This window comes from Neofelis nebulosa, chromosome 5, assembly GCF_028018385.1.
Source record: "Neofelis nebulosa isolate mNeoNeb1 chromosome 5, mNeoNeb1.pri, whole genome shotgun sequence".
NCBI lineage: Eukaryota > Metazoa > Chordata > Mammalia > Carnivora > Felidae > Neofelis > Neofelis nebulosa.
In genome coordinates this window covers 71854579-71872767 of record NC_080786.1, presented here as the reverse complement: position 1 = coordinate 71872767, position 18189 = coordinate 71854579, and the positions used below count along the sequence as shown (strand labels likewise).

The 18189-nt window shown below is 42.0% G+C and overlaps 1 protein-coding gene and 1 non-coding gene across 2 annotated transcripts in view; both read right to left on the bottom strand.

The window, feature by feature from the left end:
* Positions 1-3585, bottom strand: part of USP13 (ubiquitin specific peptidase 13) — a 120404-nt gene extending 116819 nt beyond the window's left edge. Inside the window, exon 1 of the mRNA XM_058730575.1 lies at positions 3271-3585. Coding sequence (XP_058586558.1) covers positions 3271-3438 — 168 coding nt within the window. The 5' untranslated portion in view covers positions 3439-3585. The remainder of the gene's footprint in view (positions 1-3270) is intronic.
* A 2871-nt stretch (positions 3586-6456) lies between these two features.
* LOC131513226 (U4 spliceosomal RNA) lies at positions 6457-6596 on the bottom strand. Its single transcript, XR_009262460.1, has one exon. It is a non-coding gene; the product is annotated as a U4 spliceosomal RNA (small nuclear RNA).
* Positions 6597-18189: the final 11593 nt, after the last annotated feature.

The window sequence follows — 18189 nt, the reverse complement described above, 5'->3', positions numbered from 1 at the left end:
ATGTCTTCACTTAACCACACCAACCTTTCTATATAACTCTGAAGACAAACACTTGGGCTTACAACCCGTGACTGACTCTCTTTATCTCTTTCTTTTCTTCCCATAGTGATTACTACTTGGCCAGGCACTCTTCACATATTAATTTATTTAATCCACAAAACAACTCCATGAGATAGGTTCTATTATTGCCCCCATTTTACAAAGGGAGAAACTGGACCACAGACACAGCTGGGAGACAGAGCTTGGGTTCAAACCCTGCCAGTCTGGTTCTCTCTCTCACATCTGTCCCCCACAGTCAATAAAGTCACCACATTTTACATGATAATCCTACATGATTCCTTTCACACTGTTTCTTATATGTTGTATCCTCAGCATTTTCAGGACCTATAACCACATGTAATTCATACATTTCCTAGGCATTAGTTGAGTTCCTGGCATATACATATGCCAGATGCTGCACCAGCAGCTGGGGATAAAGATGCAAAGTCCTCACTCTCCAGGAAGGTCCCATTACACATCTTGCAAGATGAACCAAGTCATGGAGAGGTGAACCTGTAGGTCAAGGTGAGAAGATGGGCCTGGGATGAAATTGGGATGAATTGGTAGGTGAAAAAAACAAATTCTCACTCATTCCAGAAGTGTTACTGAGTATCTGCCATGTGCAAAGTCCTAGAAGACAGGAAGGAAAGGAAGGAACACTGAAATGAGTTACCATACAGTACAACCCAATCCTCATACCCACACAGGTGAGGAATAACAAAGCTGTTCACACCACGCCTGAGACATAGTAGATACATAATAAAAAAATGACCAATTTAGTCTTCCTCTAACTCCACTTTAAATCACATAACTTATAGTTTTCCATAACTGACCACATAAAATCAAGATCCTGTTGTAGGTATTCAAGGCTCTCATCGTCTACTCTCTACTTACTTGGTTCTCACCTCACTACTTATTAAATCAATCTTTTTCTTCCCAATACATCACAGGCAAATAAGGAGAACATATTCACACTTTACGTGTCTGCCCATGTGATTTACCTTTACTGCATGTTGGTCTTTTTTATTTCTATCCCTCTTTACCTATGGCTAGTTTCAAAAGTATCCAATGCTAGGATGATAATTTTTTCCACTCACATGGTTTTGGCCTTTCCTCTACCACAGTCCTATGGCACTTGTAGATTAAAGCCTCTGGTGTGTTTGGCACCAGTGGATTTAACTGTTTGGCTCTTACAGTTGAGCATGTAGGAGCTGGCACACAGTAGGTGCTCAAGAACCTGTATGTGATTCATGATGAAGCAGTATCAGAGAGAAAGATCTTGCGTTATCATACATAGTGTTTTGACATCACTTGTTATAAAACCTTCTTTCTCTTTCTCCCCATAGATAATGAAATATAATGATTCATCAGCCTTGTAAATAAGCCCAGTCTCCCCAAGGAACTACTGTGACATGAATGAAATCATCATTTTACACTGGACACGATGCTTCTAGAATAGTGTTTGGCACACAGTTAACTCCCAGTAACTATTTGTGGAAGTGAATTAAAACAATCAGCTTTTTTTCACACCTGCCACATACTATATAATGTGGTAAAGATTTTTAATACCAAAGTTTTAAGAATTTGAAGAGCAGCACAGATCAAATACAGTAAAAGTAGCTTTATCCACTCTACATGTTGTGCTATCCTGAAAGACTAGGCCACTCTCTTCTTCCTGGACTTCACAATCTGTCAGTTGCTTAAGTTAGGGAAGACCATCATCCCTCTCCACCCTTAGGAGCTATTAATGGGAACCTGCCCGTCACTAGACACAAAATCTGAAAATGGCATTTTCAAATACTTTGTGGAGAACAGGATTTAATGACACCACTGACAGTCACTTTAAGTAGTGTGATCACAATATGTAAATATTAAATACAACCATCTCATTCCACTTAGACCTTTTTGAAAGAAAATAAATAAGTAATGAACGAGAAGCAAAATTTTTATCCCCCAAATGATCTGAAATTAGCATAAAAGAAAAACTAAATATCCTAGAGAGAGGATATTAATTCTGGGACTCCAATGTATAACAAACAAATATGCTTTGACATCAGCCAATATCAACCCACCAGATAATAAAGGGTACTTTGGAAAATTGGCCTCTCATTTGGTTTTTCTTTTTTTTCCCCCTCCAACGATACTCTACATAATGTGAATAAAATGTGTTAGACTATTGTTTGAAACCTGCCTCAGTCCCTCTAATCCAATGCACCTCCCGGTTGCATTGAGATCTGCCGGTGACACATGAGATCTAAAGTGGGTGGATAAAAATAACCTGGTCCTCAAAAAGACATGATAAACGCCAGACAGCTGAGTCACTTTGAAGCCCATCTGACTCTTGAAAGGGACATTCACCCTCCTTTTCCTTGTCACACATATACATACCACCTGGTGAAAAACACCACCAACCTCCCTGGGTGGAAGGCGGTGATCTGTCGTAACTTCCCCCTCCAGTCTCAGGTCACAACCCGCGACTAAACTTTTAATAATTTATACTAATGCATCTCAGCCCCAGCTACTCATTTAGAAGAGGAAGGGGAAAGACTTAAAGGAACCGTAATAATCCAGTAGACCCCCTATTTCTGCTGCCCAATTGGAGGCACCCGAAGGTTTCCTGTGACATTCTAACGGGAAGAAAAGGAGTGGGGGAGCAATGCAAAGTGGAGATAGAAAAGCTCAGCGAGGAAATCAGAATCGTCCAGGAGCGGGAATCCCTGGGCAGAGCAAACGGTCCCAGAAAGAGAAGGGTTGTGCATGTCTACGGGGGATCGATGCGGTCCACCCGCCCGCTCTCCACTCTCGCCCCGGGGAGGACGCAAATCATCCGCAACGTGCAGTTCAGATCAGGGAACTCTTCCATTGGATCTACCTTTCAAACGGTGGCGGGGCTGGGGCCAGGCAGCTGGGAGCCGGGGCCAGGCAGCTGGGAGCTGGGGCCCAGTCAGCCTAGGAAGGCTGGCGGAGCTAAGCCTCAGCGACCCAGTGCTCAGCTGCAGCAGCCTCGGGGAAAGGAGCGCCCGGCACGCAGCAGGCGCTCACTAAGTGTTTTCCGAACTGCAGTGCCCCTGAGCCAACTCCGCCGCCGCGGGAGGAGGTCCCCCGGCTGCCACTGCGCATCTTCTCCCCCGGCTTCACGTGCCGCCCAGTTCCGCGGCTCGCGGCCGCCACAGGCCGCTGGCACCGCGACCCTCCCCCGAGGCGCCGCGAGCGCCGCCGAGCCTCACTTACGGGGGAGTCGTACGAGAAGGCGCACTCGTTCTTGTACACCCTGTCCCCCGACCTGGGCACGCGGATCGTGGGCATGTGGGGCACCAGCAGCTCGCCGATGTCTCCCGCAGCCATCTTCCTGCTGCCGCTGCCGCCCGGCATGCCGAACAGGGCGCCCCGGCGCTGCATGGCCGCGGCGCGCACCCGAGCCGAGCCGAGCCGAGCCGGAGCGCTGGATCTGCCCGCGGCGGCGGCGGCGGCGGGCTGCGCGGGCGACCGGAGCCGAGCCGGGGCTGGCGGGCGGAGCGGGCCGCGGGGCGGGAACGGGCACCGGGGGCCTGGGGCGGACGAGCGGGCGTGGGGGGGGGGGGGGGGGGACGCTGCTATTTTTAATCCAATGGCGAATCGCCGGCCCAGCTGCAGCGTCAGGCGGGGCGCTGGGGAGCGCCAGCCGCAGCGCGCCGGGGAGGGGGCGCTGGAGAGGGGCCCTGCGCCCCGATCCGGCTCGGCAGCGGGGGGCGGGAGACGAACCCCCGGGGCGCGGGCGCGGGAGCCGGAAGCGGGCGGGGGGGGGGACACCCCCCTCCCGCCCCCGCCGACGGGCCGCGGTGGGGCTGCCCCAAGGTGTTTTCTACCCTAGATCGTTAGGTTGCGAAGGGGCAACTCTGAGGCAGCTAACACAAAGGGCAGAATTGGGGGGGAGTTAACAACCGCTTGCTTTTAAAACAGCTGAAGATAAAAGCGGATACTTACCCTGCCTGGGTAGGGATAGGATTCGACGTGCAAATCGGGATTGCACAGCTCCGGGCCCAAATCTAAATTTGCGCTTTGCACTTAGGTGTTAACCTCACTAAACCTTGTTCTTCACTTTTTTAGCATCTAAAGCTTATTGAAAGAGAATAGAACAGGATCCAGTGAGGATGGACATATATTTTTGCAATAATACAGATTTTTCCTACGCATGGAGAGGAAGATCAAGATTCTTTTCGGGGAGGCTTTATATTTTTCTCTTTGGAACGTATTTTGCGTGATGTGTTCGAGGCTTCTGCGTTGAACATTGAGTAGCCTCGTTTGAAGATCTTATTCAGACTCACATATTCCTGTCTTGCAGGTCCAATTCCTCAAAATAAATAATGAAGGGGGGGGGGACTAATTTGCAAACTAGCTTGCCCTACAGCATACTCTTATTTTCTCCAAAAAAAATTCTTAAAACAGGTTCAGTTCCGCTGAGGTTCGCTAACTACACGCAATGTAAAGGGCGGTAATTCCTGACAATTACTGGAACGCAGAAATAGCAAGAAATAGTGAATAAAAATGCTTATTTCTATAAGCCTCTCCCAGATCAAATTGTCTTTAAAATATCGGGTTTTTTCTCCTTCCCATTATTTCTGTTACTCTGCGTGATTCTGCAGATGTGCGGGTTCAGCTGGGAGACAGGAAAGGTACCTGGAATTTGATGTGAAACAGGCAGAGATGAACCCTCGCTTGCCCAGCTCTTCTTTTTATTTTTTTTTTAACGTTTTATTTATTTTTGAGACAGGGAGAGACAGAGCATGAACGGGGGAGGGTCAGAGAGAGGGAGACACAGAATCTGAAACAGGCTCCAGGCTCCGAGCTGTCAGCACGGAGCCTGACGCGGGGCTCGAACTCACAGACCGCCAGATCATGGCCAGAGTCAAAGTCCGCTGCCTAACCAACTGAGCCACCCAGGCGCCCCGCTTGCCCAGCTCTTCTAAATTCTCATACCATCAGGCAAGGCTCAAGCGGACCTCACATCCAGGTTCATGGATGATGCTTGCTTGTCTAATTACAGGAAAAACTTTACCCAAAAGCACTCAAAACCTACAGTTTAAAAATTTTTTAGATTAAACGCAATTTAAATCGAGACAGTTTTTCACCCTTCAGACTGATTAACATATATTGCGTTGGCCTGGGTATAGGAAACAGGCCTCATATACATTGTTGGTGGGAGTAAAAACAGTAAACAATAACAATATTACTGACCATAATTTGATATGCATATACTGTTTCCAGTATATGATGCTGCAGATGACCAGGAATTCCTCATCTAGACATTTATGCTACAAATAACTTCACACTGTGTAAGGATATTTGTTAGAGCATTGTTCATAGTAAAAAAAAAAAAAAAAAAAAAAAAAAAAGGAAACAGCCTAAAGATCCATGTGCAGGAAGTGGTTAAAATACAGCACTGTTGAGAAGAAGGAAGCACTTGGTGTGTGGTGATGTGGAGCAATATCCAAATCACATTACTTGAGAAAAAAAGCAAAGTGTAAGTCGGTGTGCAAAAGCAAGGACTGCATGCAAGGCACTCTGATACACCCTGCATACCACAGGCCTTCCTTGCAGGTGGTTGCACCTGTGGTAAATATTCTATCTATACACATCCAGAGGCTACTACACACACACACACACACACACACACACACACGCACGCACACACATAGTATATGTGTGCGCATGCATGTGCATGCGTGCATGTGTGTTTCTGTGTATTTGGCCTTCAGATGTTTCTAGAAGACTACATAAGAAACTAATGACAGTCAGGCTCTATGGAGAGGAACATAAAGCGAGAGATTAGAGAGCGATCCACAGCCAGTCTTTACCTTTCTCTAGAAAGGTACATTTTTATTATGTGTAACTATTACTTTAAAAAATAATTAAAGTAGCCTGGGTGGCTCAGTCAGTTGAGCTTCCGACTTTGGCTCAGGTCATAATCTCATGGCTGGAGAGTTTGAGCCCTGAGTTGGGCTCTGTGCTGACAGCTCAGAGCCTGGAACCTGCTTCAGATTCTGTGTCTCCCTTTCTCTACCCTTCCCCCACTTGCCCTCTGTCTCTCTCTCTCTCTCTCTCTCTCTCTCTCTCTCTCTCAAAAATAATAAAACTTAAAAATAAATAAAAATTAAAAAAAATAATTAAAACTCAATTATACACTCTAAGTTCAATAATCAGTTAACATGTTTTTGGTATATTAGGTTCACATACTTATATTGCTTTTAAGATGTCATTGCAAATGGGTAAAAACCAACATACATTTTGGCAAGACTGGAAAGACATGTAAAATTTAAAGAGTTATGTTTAGAATTTGGTTATAGGATTTTGTTTCTATTTTCAAAATGTCTTCAAAGATATTACATTTGGTTTATAATATAAAAATGTACCAAGACAAAAAGAGAAACTTCACTGAAAAAACCTGGACCAATTACAGAAACTTTTAATTTAATTTTACAAATTCTACATATGAATTTATAACCAGAAAAGTTTTCAACCAGCAATAATGGTGCTTCATGTAAACCTCATTGGCACCAACGCTGCCACTGCCCAAAGTTCAACCTGACTATTTTACTAATGGACCAGTTTCTGCATGTAGATCTTGATCAAAGAACAGGAATAAAGTGATGATGGGTAAACAATTTTCACTTCCAACATAAGTTCACAGTCCTTCTGAAGAGATGTCAGAGAACCTAAGACTAAGAACTAACTTTTGTCCCATCAAGTATTCAGTCCACCATGTCACTCTACTGCTCAAAAGCCTCTTTGTAGGACATAGGCAGTGAGTTTGCCTCCCATGGCCTTGCATTCAAGGACCTCACTCTTTGGCACTCTCTCAGACTTGACTCCCACACCTTCTTCTGGTGAGGTGGATTATATTGTACCTAGGGATACATGTACTTGTCTCCTAGCCTTTGTTGAAAGCTCTTCACTCTCATTTGTATCTTCTCAATCCTTTCAAGCCTTTTCTGACTGTTCCAACCTTCAGGGATGGGTCTTAAATGCAGACAGCCCCTACTGCCTGTGCCTATCATCGCATACTGCCATGTGACTTCTTTTGTACTGTTAATTCGTCTTCATTCCCTATCCTTTCCCTCTCTAGAGATAATACACTGTTTGAAAGAAACTCTTTCTTAGGATCCTTGCACATTGTGGAAACTCAGTGGAATAGTGCCCGCCCATAAAGGTACTGCTCTGTTTATTTTGGGCACCCAATAAGTATCTACGAGGTGAATGACTCACATCTGTGACATTGTAATAGATATGTTTTGCACTCAGCTTTGTGTTTTATGTAAAATACATTGTTTCACAAATGCTGTTCCCAGAACTGACATGGGTTACATTAAAACATGACATGAATGTTACTGTGACTAATGCCAAAAAGGGGAATTGGGGAAATCTACAGAGAAAAAAGATATCTTAAGTATTTCAATTAGTAGAATAGCTCTTGACCTCAGATGCCCTCCAATAATGCTCAGTGATCTAGTAAAGCCATATACGGTGATAGCTTGTTTTGGAGCATATCCATAAAATTTTCTATCCTGGCAGCTAGCCTCCACAAGAAGCACGGGTTATTAAGTGTAAAAACAATAGATCAGTGCTTGAGAAATGTACTGCTTTTTCCATTTAAGAAAATCTCTACGGACTCCTGGGTGGCTCAGTCAGTTAAGCATCCAGCTTTGGTTCAGGTCATGATTCTTGTGGTTCATGAGTTCAAGCCCCACATAGGTGTGTCTCCGGTCAGCACAGAGCCTGCCTTGGATCCTCTGTCTCCCTCAATCTCTGCCCCTCCCCCCTCTCAAAAATAAACATTAAAAAAAAAAAGAAAATTCTATATTACCATCAAAAGTCATGTTATAAGAATATTCATTGACATGGAAAAATGTTCACTATAATGCAAACTTCAAGAATTGGTAATAAATAAACATATGCACTATTATTTGTTTAAATACATATACACACACACACATATATATAGGCATAGCATAGAATAGAGATTAGATTGGAATGGGTCATATGTTAATGGTAGTTATCTCTAAGTGAAAAAAAGAAATTTTGTGCTTTTCTGTGTTATTGCAATGTTTTACATTAACTATCCATTTATTTTTTTTTAATGTTTATTTATTTTTGAGACACAGAGAGAGCATGAACAGGGGAGGGTCAGAGAGAGAGGGAGACACAGAATCTGAAACAGGCTGTGGGCTCTGAGCTGTCAGCACAGAGCCCGACACGGGGCTTGAACCCACGGACCGCAAGATCATGACCTGAGCCGAAGTCGGCCGCCCAACCAACTGAGCCACCCAGGCACCCCGAGAGAGAGACAGTCTTAAGCAGGCTTCATGCTCAGCGCAGAGCCTGACGTGGGGCTCAATCCCATGACCCTGGGATCATGACCTGAGCTGAAATCAAAAGAGTCAGATGCTCAACCGACTGAGCCATCCAGGCACTCCTGTGATTGCACATGTTCTATAAAGAGTCAAAGCAAGTCCCCAGTACTTTATACAATTGAAATAAGGAAAGGAAATTGTTGGCGTGAAATGTGTAGCTCAAAATGCTACCCCTCTGTCAGTAGGAGCTCCAAAGGATCTTAAAATTTTCAAGAGTGAGGACTCTTTTTAATGAAAACATAAATCACATCCCCTTTCATGTTAATGTTTTTAGTATTAATATAATGAGGGAAAGATATTATAAAATGAGGAATGCTTTTAAATGAATGCACTTTATTAATCAAGACATACATGAACAGCTTATTCATATATATGTGTGTGTGTAAACCATTTAAAAACTATTCATACATATACATGTACAATCTTCTAAATCCCCCAGAAGCGAGATCATGACCTGAGCCGAAGTCAGTCGCCCAACCGACTGAGCCACCCAGGCGCCCCCATTTATTATTTTTTTAATAGGGGAGATAATAACTTTTTATACCATCACTGATTATGTCAATTTCTTTGCCACTTGCCCTCTTTCTTATCTGTTTGTCCCTTTCACCACGCATATAAAACTAAACAAGTTTCTTATGGACAATCTGCATAAGTAAAAGGTAGGTTCACACTGGAATGAGCAAACTCCTTGAACAATTCTTAACATCAAGATGAGATAAGCTGTTAGTCAATTTAAAAGGAAATCTGAGATCCCTGTTCACCTCTTGGGGTTCTGTGATGTGTAATACTCACCACAGTTCTTCCAGAAGCCTGACTCATAAGTTACTCATAGATATAGGTAGGCATATTGCCTTTCAGGCCAGTCTGACACCATCCGTACTCATGTCCACTGTCATTTCCATGTACACACAGGAAGACATGTCCTCTGCTCAGGTGTAGAAAAGACTATTGTAAACACAGTAAAACACACACACACACACACACACACACACACACACACACACCATGGGGCCACAGATTACTTTTCAGACTTCCTAGTAAATGGGCAAAGCAACCTAAATATGATACATACTGGCTCCAAAATCCAAAGAAACTCATCAAACATTGTGCCTCATTGTTAGTGATAGGGAGCTCAAGATGAAGAACTTAACCTTCATTTTTCTATATTATTAAACTCCCCTCCGGAATTTCACTGGGATGGCAAGCCCCTGTATTTCTCAGAATATATCTCCTACCCTCTGTCACAGGACATCTGCCACCTCCTGCTCCCCAGGTCCTGTCTGCACATTGTCATTACTGTCGGGATTAACATGATGTCCTGTAGATGCTGATGGCCAAGACCAGGAGTTGGTGCACTGAGGCCCATGGACCAAATCCAGCCTGCCATCTGCTTTGTAAATAAAGTTTTGTTGGACTCCAACCACACTCATCCATTTGCATATCATCTATGACTGCTTTTGTGCTATAACAGCAAAGTGCAACAGAAACCATATGGACCCAGGGTATTTATATCTGGCCCTTTATAGAAAAGTTTGCCAACCACTGGTCAAGATCAATACAGGTTATACGTTATGATCCAGAATCAGAGAATTGGCATCACTTTAGACTTGTGCTACTTACCTCCATATGATGGCAAACCTGTTTATCTGAATGGAACAAATGCTTTCACCAGATCAGTAGCTGCAAAACAAATGCCAGGAGATGTGTTCATTTGCTTCAGTAAGGAGATCATCTCTAGAATACCAGCTAAGTTGAAATCACCACCCTGTTAACTTTACCCTAGTCCACCAGCATTCTCCATTCTAATGGTGAAAATAATAGGAAATGATGGGAGAAAGAATGGGAATATGATAGCAATCATCAACTCTGTGTCTTCCTTGTTTTTGATATAGTTTCACTGGAAGAGCAGCTTTATTTCATGTTTACACTGTTGTTAGGGAGAGAAAACACCAGTGGCTCCCTCTTGGTTTTTCCTACTCTAGTAATGATTACTCCAACAGGGAAGGGAGCCATTGTGCAGATCCTACAGTTCACTAAGATCATGTATTCCAATAATACTTTCAAGAGCTAGAGTACTATCTACAGGATGAGCTTGGGTCCCTCTCTGCCTACCATGAGGCAAACGGGAGTCAGAAGCTCACACATCAGGGGCACCTGGGTGCTCATTTGGTTAAGCATCCAACTCTTGATTTCAGCTCAGGTCATGATCTCACAGTTTGTGGGATCGATCCCCGCATCAGGCTCTGCACAAATAGCATGGAGCCTGCTTGGGATTCTCTCTCTCCCTCTGTCTCTGCCCCTCTCCCCCTTTCTCGTTTTCTCTCTTTCTCCCTCTCTCTCTCTCTCAAAATAAACACTTAAAAATAAATAGGGGCACCTAGGTGGCTCAGTCAGTTGGGTGTCAGACTTCGGCTCAGGTCACGATCTCACAGTTCTTGAGTTCGAGCCCCATGTTGAGCTCTGCTCTGACAGTGAAGATCCCACCTCAGATTCTCTGTTTCCCTCTCTCTCTGCCACTCCCCCACTCATGCAGCTCTTTCTCTCTCTGCATGAGAGAGAGAATAACATAAACATTAAAAATAATACAATAAAAATAAAAATAAATAAAATAAAAATTACAAAAAAACGCATAAACTCACACGTCATCTATTCCCAATAAGCCTCTGCTCTGGCAGATAAGAGTGGCATTCCACCAGGCTATAGTTCTCATCAGAGCCAGTTTCCAATAGTCTCTAAAAAGTTTGGATATTTCTCATTCTCCAGGACACAGTTACTAGGGGAGTGGTTACAGGGAAGGCCAGAAGGAAGGTGCACAGTGTCCATATTTGGTAATACTGTAGTATCTTTCTTGAGGAACCCAGCCTCTTCTTCAATCAAGAAGCTCTGTGGTAGGGCGCATGGGTGGCTCAGTCAGTTAAGCGTCCGACTTTGGCTCAGGTCATGATCTCACGGTTCGTGAGTTCGAGCCCCGCATTGGGCTCTGTGCTGACAGTCAGAGCCTGGAGCCTGTTTCCGTTTCTGTGTCTCCCTCTCTCTCTCTGACCCTTCCCCATTCATGCTCTGTCTCTCTCTGTCTCAAAAATAAATAAACGTTAAAAAAAAAATTAAAAAAAAAGAAGCTCGGTGGAATCAACTAACTCCTGTCTGTGACTGTGACTGTCTAGCATGGTGCCTTGATGCAGGTCTTTGCTTGCTAAACTTGGATTTGAGGAGGGTGGGATACATCTTAGTGGAATGTCCACTGCTTGCACTCCCAGGAGCCCCACAATAAACGATAGCCAGAGTTATCTGTGAATTAGCCGTTCCCTAAGATCTGTTAATGCCAGCTTTGCTCCTGGCAGTGAATTACTACCACCCGGGGCATCTCCCTAGGACTCTTAGCCCCACAGAGATCAGAAAGCCCACTTCAGGGAAAACTCTTGTAAGAAGCACTCCGACCTGTTGGAATGATTAGTAAATTGCTTTTGAAAGACTCTGAGCCCCATTGGAGATATATTTGATAGGTCAGATTCAGCATTTCTGTGTCTTCAGTCCCTTCTTCTATGCTATGCCAAGGGACTTCTAACCGTTTTGTCATCCTTTAGCATGAGTCAGCATCTGGGCAACCCAAGTTTGTATTAGGATCATGCCCATGCCAATACATTTTATACAGAATGCCTGCTGAGTAAATACACATTGATCAAATTGGCTTGATCCAAATTCATGTTTTGCCCTGCTTGATTAAATATCCTCAAAATTCATTCCCACAAATATTGCCGCATTTTATAGAATTTGCTGATCCCCATGATTCCTTTGACTATAGCTGCTGAATTCTTTCCACTCTGATTCTGCAGTTTACTCTTAGGGACCACGTTGAGTTATCAATGAAAACAGTTATCAGTAGAAAACACTGCAGGGGTGCCTAAAGGGAACAATGCTAATGAGATTCTGAAAGGAAGTGTAGCTTCCTTAGAAAAGGAAGTGTTAGAGGTGGAGTTCAGAAGGATTTCAGAATTGGGGATTCTCCATGTCTCCTACATATTCCTAGATTTTCCACGTCACTTATGGGGACCGTACTCTTTTCTCATCTGTGCCGTAACATGAACATAAAGTAAGTGAAAAGAAAAGTGAGACAGCACTTTCAAAAGTTGGATTTGATTTCTGGACTCTCATTCTGCAGCTGCAAGCAGGAAATAATCATTTTATCATGGTCACATAAATACTTTGAGATTCATCCTATTCCTTAAAGACTGTAAATATTTGAGCATGCCCATCTCTTGCATCAAAATTGTCCAATGTCTTTTAAAACAGAGCCCTGGGGCGCCTGGGTGGCTCAGTCGGTCAAGCGTCCAACTTCGACTCACGATCTCACTGTCCGTGGGTTTGAGCCCCGCGTCGGGCTCTGTGCTGACTGCTCAGAGCCTGGAGCCTGTTTCAGATTCTGTGTCTCCCTCTCTCTCTGACCCTCCCCCGTTCATGCTCTGTCTCTCTCTGTCTCAAAAATAAATAAATGTTAAAAAAATTTTTTTTTTTTTAATAAAACAGAGCCCTGACATTTCCTTCTCCCTGGGGTCTAGGGCAGCCACCTTCCCCCAGATCTTCGTGGTTCTGGACATACAATCACAGACAACACAAATGCTACCTTGGTTGATCTATTTCACCACTGAGTATTTATGGGCTGCTAGTATCTGTCTCGAAATCTGAATGGAAATCTAACTGCCTTCTATTCAATTTGTAACTGAAAAACAATTCCAATACCCCCTCATCTCAGAATCTGCAGCTTGCAACACATTCTCTGAGACTCACAAAGTTAGAGTTCTTCTATTATAAGCAATAGAAACCAGCTCTGGCCTACCTAAGCAATAAGGAGTGTCTTGTAACAGAAATGGATGACTCCCAATACTGAAGGATAGGCTGAACTACCACAAACTAAAGATCCAAGGTCACAGTAGTGGCCATCTTTCCAGATGCTGCCACCTGTTAATGGGACAATAATTTCATTCCATCCGTATGTGTCTCTGCTCAGGATCCAGATTTTTCTCATGGAAAACAGCCCATTCTGCAGAGAAGGTATGTTGATCACCAATACATACATACATACATACATACATACATACATACATATGTGCATAATTGCTACTATACTCACCTTGCAGAATTTGTTACAAGGATTTGAAATATCTGTAAAGCTCTTAGTCGACTTCTTGGAACATGCTAACCATTCTTATTGTTTCTATCATTATCCACAAATCTGACTCTTTCCTTCCTGTCTATGGGAATGACAGCAGGTTACTTTGGGGAACTGCTTTCCTCCATACATATCTATAACTGTATCAGTCTACCCAATATTCATTGATTACTTCATGAACATTCATGCTTTTAATTTTTGGTCATGATGTACCCCAGTTGGAATATATTCTCTTTCATTCACTAGATTTATCTAAATTCTACTTGCCCCACATTGTCCAGAAAGCCTATCACATACACTTACTGTCTATATCACTCGTTAGCTACTAACGTGTGTATATATTTTTTTTTCTAATTTTGTTTTGTTTTTAGAGACAGAGCGCAAGCCAGGGAACAAGGGAGAGGGGCAGAGGGAGAGAAAGAGAGAGAGAGAGACAGAGAGAGACAGAGAGAGAATCTTAAGCAGGCTTTATGCTCAGCACAGGGCCTGATGCTGGGCTTGATCCCACAACACTGGGATCATGACCTGAACTGTAATCAAGAAGCAGATGCTCATCTGACTGAGCCATCAGGCACCCCATATATAAATATATATATATATATATATATATATATATATATATATATATATATATTGATCTTTTATTTATGCACTCTGTTGCCCTAACTCAATTGTAAGCTGCATGCAGCCAGAGATCATTGTAATACGTCTTTGTATCCCCAGGCCTAAACCTTGCTTCTACATAGAAAAGTTGCTCGCAATCCGTATCAAAATAACACCAACATTCTTCACAGAGCTAGAACAAACAATCCTAAAATTTGTATGGAACCAGAAAGACCCCAAATAGCCAAATCAATCTTGAAAAAGAAAAGATAAAAAAGAGGTGATATATATATATGTATATGTATATATACATATACACATATACACATATATACATATACACATATACACATATATACATATACACATATACACATATACACATATACACATATACACATATACACATATATACATATACACATATACACATATATACATATACACATATATATACATATATATATATATATATATATACACACACACACACACAATGGAGTATTACTCGGCAATCAGAAAGAATGAAATATTGCCATTTGCAACTATGTGGATGGAACTAGAGGGTATTATGCTAAGTGAAATTAGTCAGAGAAAGACAAATATCATATGACTTCACTCATATGAAGACTTTAAGACACAGAACAGATGAACATAAGGGAAGGGAAGCAAAAATAATACAAAAACAGGGAGAGGGACAAAACATAAGAGACTCTTAAATATGGAGAACAGAGGGTTACTGGAGGGGTTGTGGGAGGGGGGATGGACTAAAGGGATAAGGGGCATTAAGGAATCTGCTCTTGAAATCATTGTTGCACTATATGCTAACTAATTTGGATGTAAATTTAAAAAATAAAACTAAAAAGAGAGAGCATAAAAAAAAGAAAAAGAAAAAGGAAACCAAAGCTGGAGGCTTTGTTTCTTGTGCAGAGAAAGAGGGAGACAGAGGATCTGAGGCGGTCTCTTCACTGTCAGAGCAGAGAGCTCAATGTGGGGCTCGAATTCAAGAACTGTGAGATCTTGACCTGAGCCAAAGTCTGACACCCAACCCAGATCAATGGAACAGACCCACAAACGTATGGCCAACTAATCTTTGACAAAGCAGGAATGTTTTTATCTGCTCACTAGATGAATAAAGAAAATGTGGTGTATATGTATATATATATAATGGAATATTATTCAGCCATAAAAAGAGTGAACTCTTGCCATTTGAGACAACATGGATAAACTTGGAGGGCATTATGCTAAGTGAAATAAATTAGACAAAGACAAATACTGTATGGTATCACTTACATATGGAATCTTTAAAAAACAGAAAAGCTGATTTCATAGAAACAGTGTGGTGGTTGCCAGGGGCCATGGTGAGGGAAAAGTGAGAGCTGTAGGTCAAAGGACACAAACTTCTTGTTGTAAGATGCACAAGTTTGGAGAATCTAATGTACAGCATGATGATTATACTTAATAATATGGTATGGTATACTTAAAATTTGCTAAGAGTAGATATTATGGGATTTTGCCACAAAAAGAAAGAAAAAAAGAAAGAAAGAAAGAGAGAGATAAAGAGGAGAGTTAATTATGTGAGACAATGTATATGTTAATTATCTTGATGTTGGTAATCATATCACAATGGGTATATATATCATATCATCACATTATAAGCTTTAAATATATATGAAAAAAAGAAAAGAAAAAAGAAAAGAAGTTTCTCAAAAATGTTTGTTTTTAAGAACGTTTATTACTGTAGAAATATTGCTAATTAATTTCCAATAACCATCTCCTTCTCCCTTAGAAAAATAAACTGTCTAATATGCTCAGAAGGAAAACCATATGTTCCAAATTTGCATCTCAGTGCATCTAGTATGTTCTAGACATTAAGATGTAAGCAGAAGGTTATGCCTCTCTGATGCCCAGCATCTGGATGTGACGCCTGGAACTCCAGCAGCCATCTTGGAACTTGAGGTGACCCTAAGAATGGAATCCAAGTGTGACAGAATATAAAAATGGAAATATACTGTGTCCTTGAAAATATCTTAGAGCTGCCTTCTTCTGAATGGTCTTACATAAAAGTTAAATAAATTTTTATCTTTTATCTTGTTTGTCACCTTTTGTTGAAAGGGGTAGTCGGTGGGTGATGCTCCGTTACAAAGAGCTGAATACAATTTCTAAATGGTACTGCTACTATTAGAAAATTCAGACCAAATTTTTAAAACTCTGATGACTTATTATTTAGTACTAAGTAATTATACTTAATTAAAAGCTCTTATGATCTCATGACTTGTACAATAAACTATATAACAGCTCCCTAAAGATATTCATTTCCTAATTTCTGGAATTTATAAATATTGCCTTACATAGAAAAAAAAAGTTTGTGCTTGGCATGTGTGATTAAATTAAGGATCCTGAGATGGAGAGATGATACTAGATTATTGGAGTGAGCCCTAAATGTGATTACAAACTTTCTTATAAGAGAGAGAGGAGAATGAGCTTTGACATACATAGAAGACGAAAGGGCAATGTGATGATGTAGGCAAAGATTGGAATGATGTGGCTACTAGACAATGAATGCTGACAGCCACAAGAAGCTGCAAGAGGCAAGGACAAGTTCTCTCCTAGAGCCTCCATAGGAGCATGGCCCTGGCAACCCCTTGACTTCAGCTCAGTGATACTGACTTTGGGCTTGACTTCCAGAACTGTGAAAAAATAAACTTCTGTCATTTTAAGCCACCATATTTGTGGTAATTTGTCACAGCAGTCATAAGAAATTAATACCACTTTATTTTTATTTTTTTGGTGTTTACTTTTGAGACAGAGAGACAGAGCATGAGCAGGGGAGGGTCAGAGAGAGAGGAAGACACAGAATCTAAAGCAGGTTCCAGGCTCTGAGCTGTCAGCACAGAGCCTGACATGGGGTTCGAACTCACAAGTGGGAAGATCATGACCTGAGCGAAGTTGGAGGCCTAACCGACTGAGCCACCCAGGTGCCCCAAATTAATACCACTTGAATTACCTCTCTACTTCTTTTCTAATAAGGAACTATACTTTCTTCTATAAATTACCTATTACCTTTTCAACTCCTACCTCCCAGCATCTCATGCCCGACACATCACCAATGCCCAAAATATAGTTGATAAATGTGTAAGTCCATACTTTTCCCTTGCTCACCTAAGATGCAACGTTTCACAAACAATATACACAGGGTTAATTGTCAACTGCATGACACAGGTCACAATTAGCTTACTGGGGGAATGCACAAAATAAAATCAAAGAACAGACTAGTTTGACAAGAATCAAGGATCCAGGAAGTTTATCATTGAAAAGAATATGACATTGCAGGAAGATTGGAGAAGGGAAAGGACTTTGGGTCTCCTTCTTACAGGCAATGGAGGGTCACTGAAAATGGTGAGTAGGAAAGTGACACACATGAAACTGACCTTTGAGGAAGATGAAGTTGGTGGCAAGATATGACTTAAGTTGCAGGGGGACAGCAGCTGGTAGAAAGAGCCTGCAGAGGGATATTGTAAGAGTGCATGTAGCAAGAATGACCAAACCGGGGGAAGCCAGTGGAAATCATGTTATGTGAGAGAATTTGCAAAGTAAAAATCAACAGGACATTGATTTGGGAGAGTGAAGGCCAGCACTCTGCTCCCAGCTGTGACTATCCAACTGTGCTTCCTACCTATATCACCTGAGAGAATTAGGTAACAACTCCATACTGTGTCTCTTCATCTGTAGAGTGTTCAGAAGATAAAATATATATATATTTTTTTTTCTATGGATGAAAAAAATTATATTAGAATTGCACCTTCCTTCTCCTTCGCACATTCATTAATTTCTGTATTTTTTTTCAAACTCAGATGTCTCCTAAATCTTCCTGAAAGGATGCCATGACAAGAGACTACACTGGGAGAAAGCTCCAAAGTATGGAGGAAGTTAAGATGTGCTAATGAAACTTCTGACACATACGTGTGGTGTCAGTCATTGTAAACTGTGTTG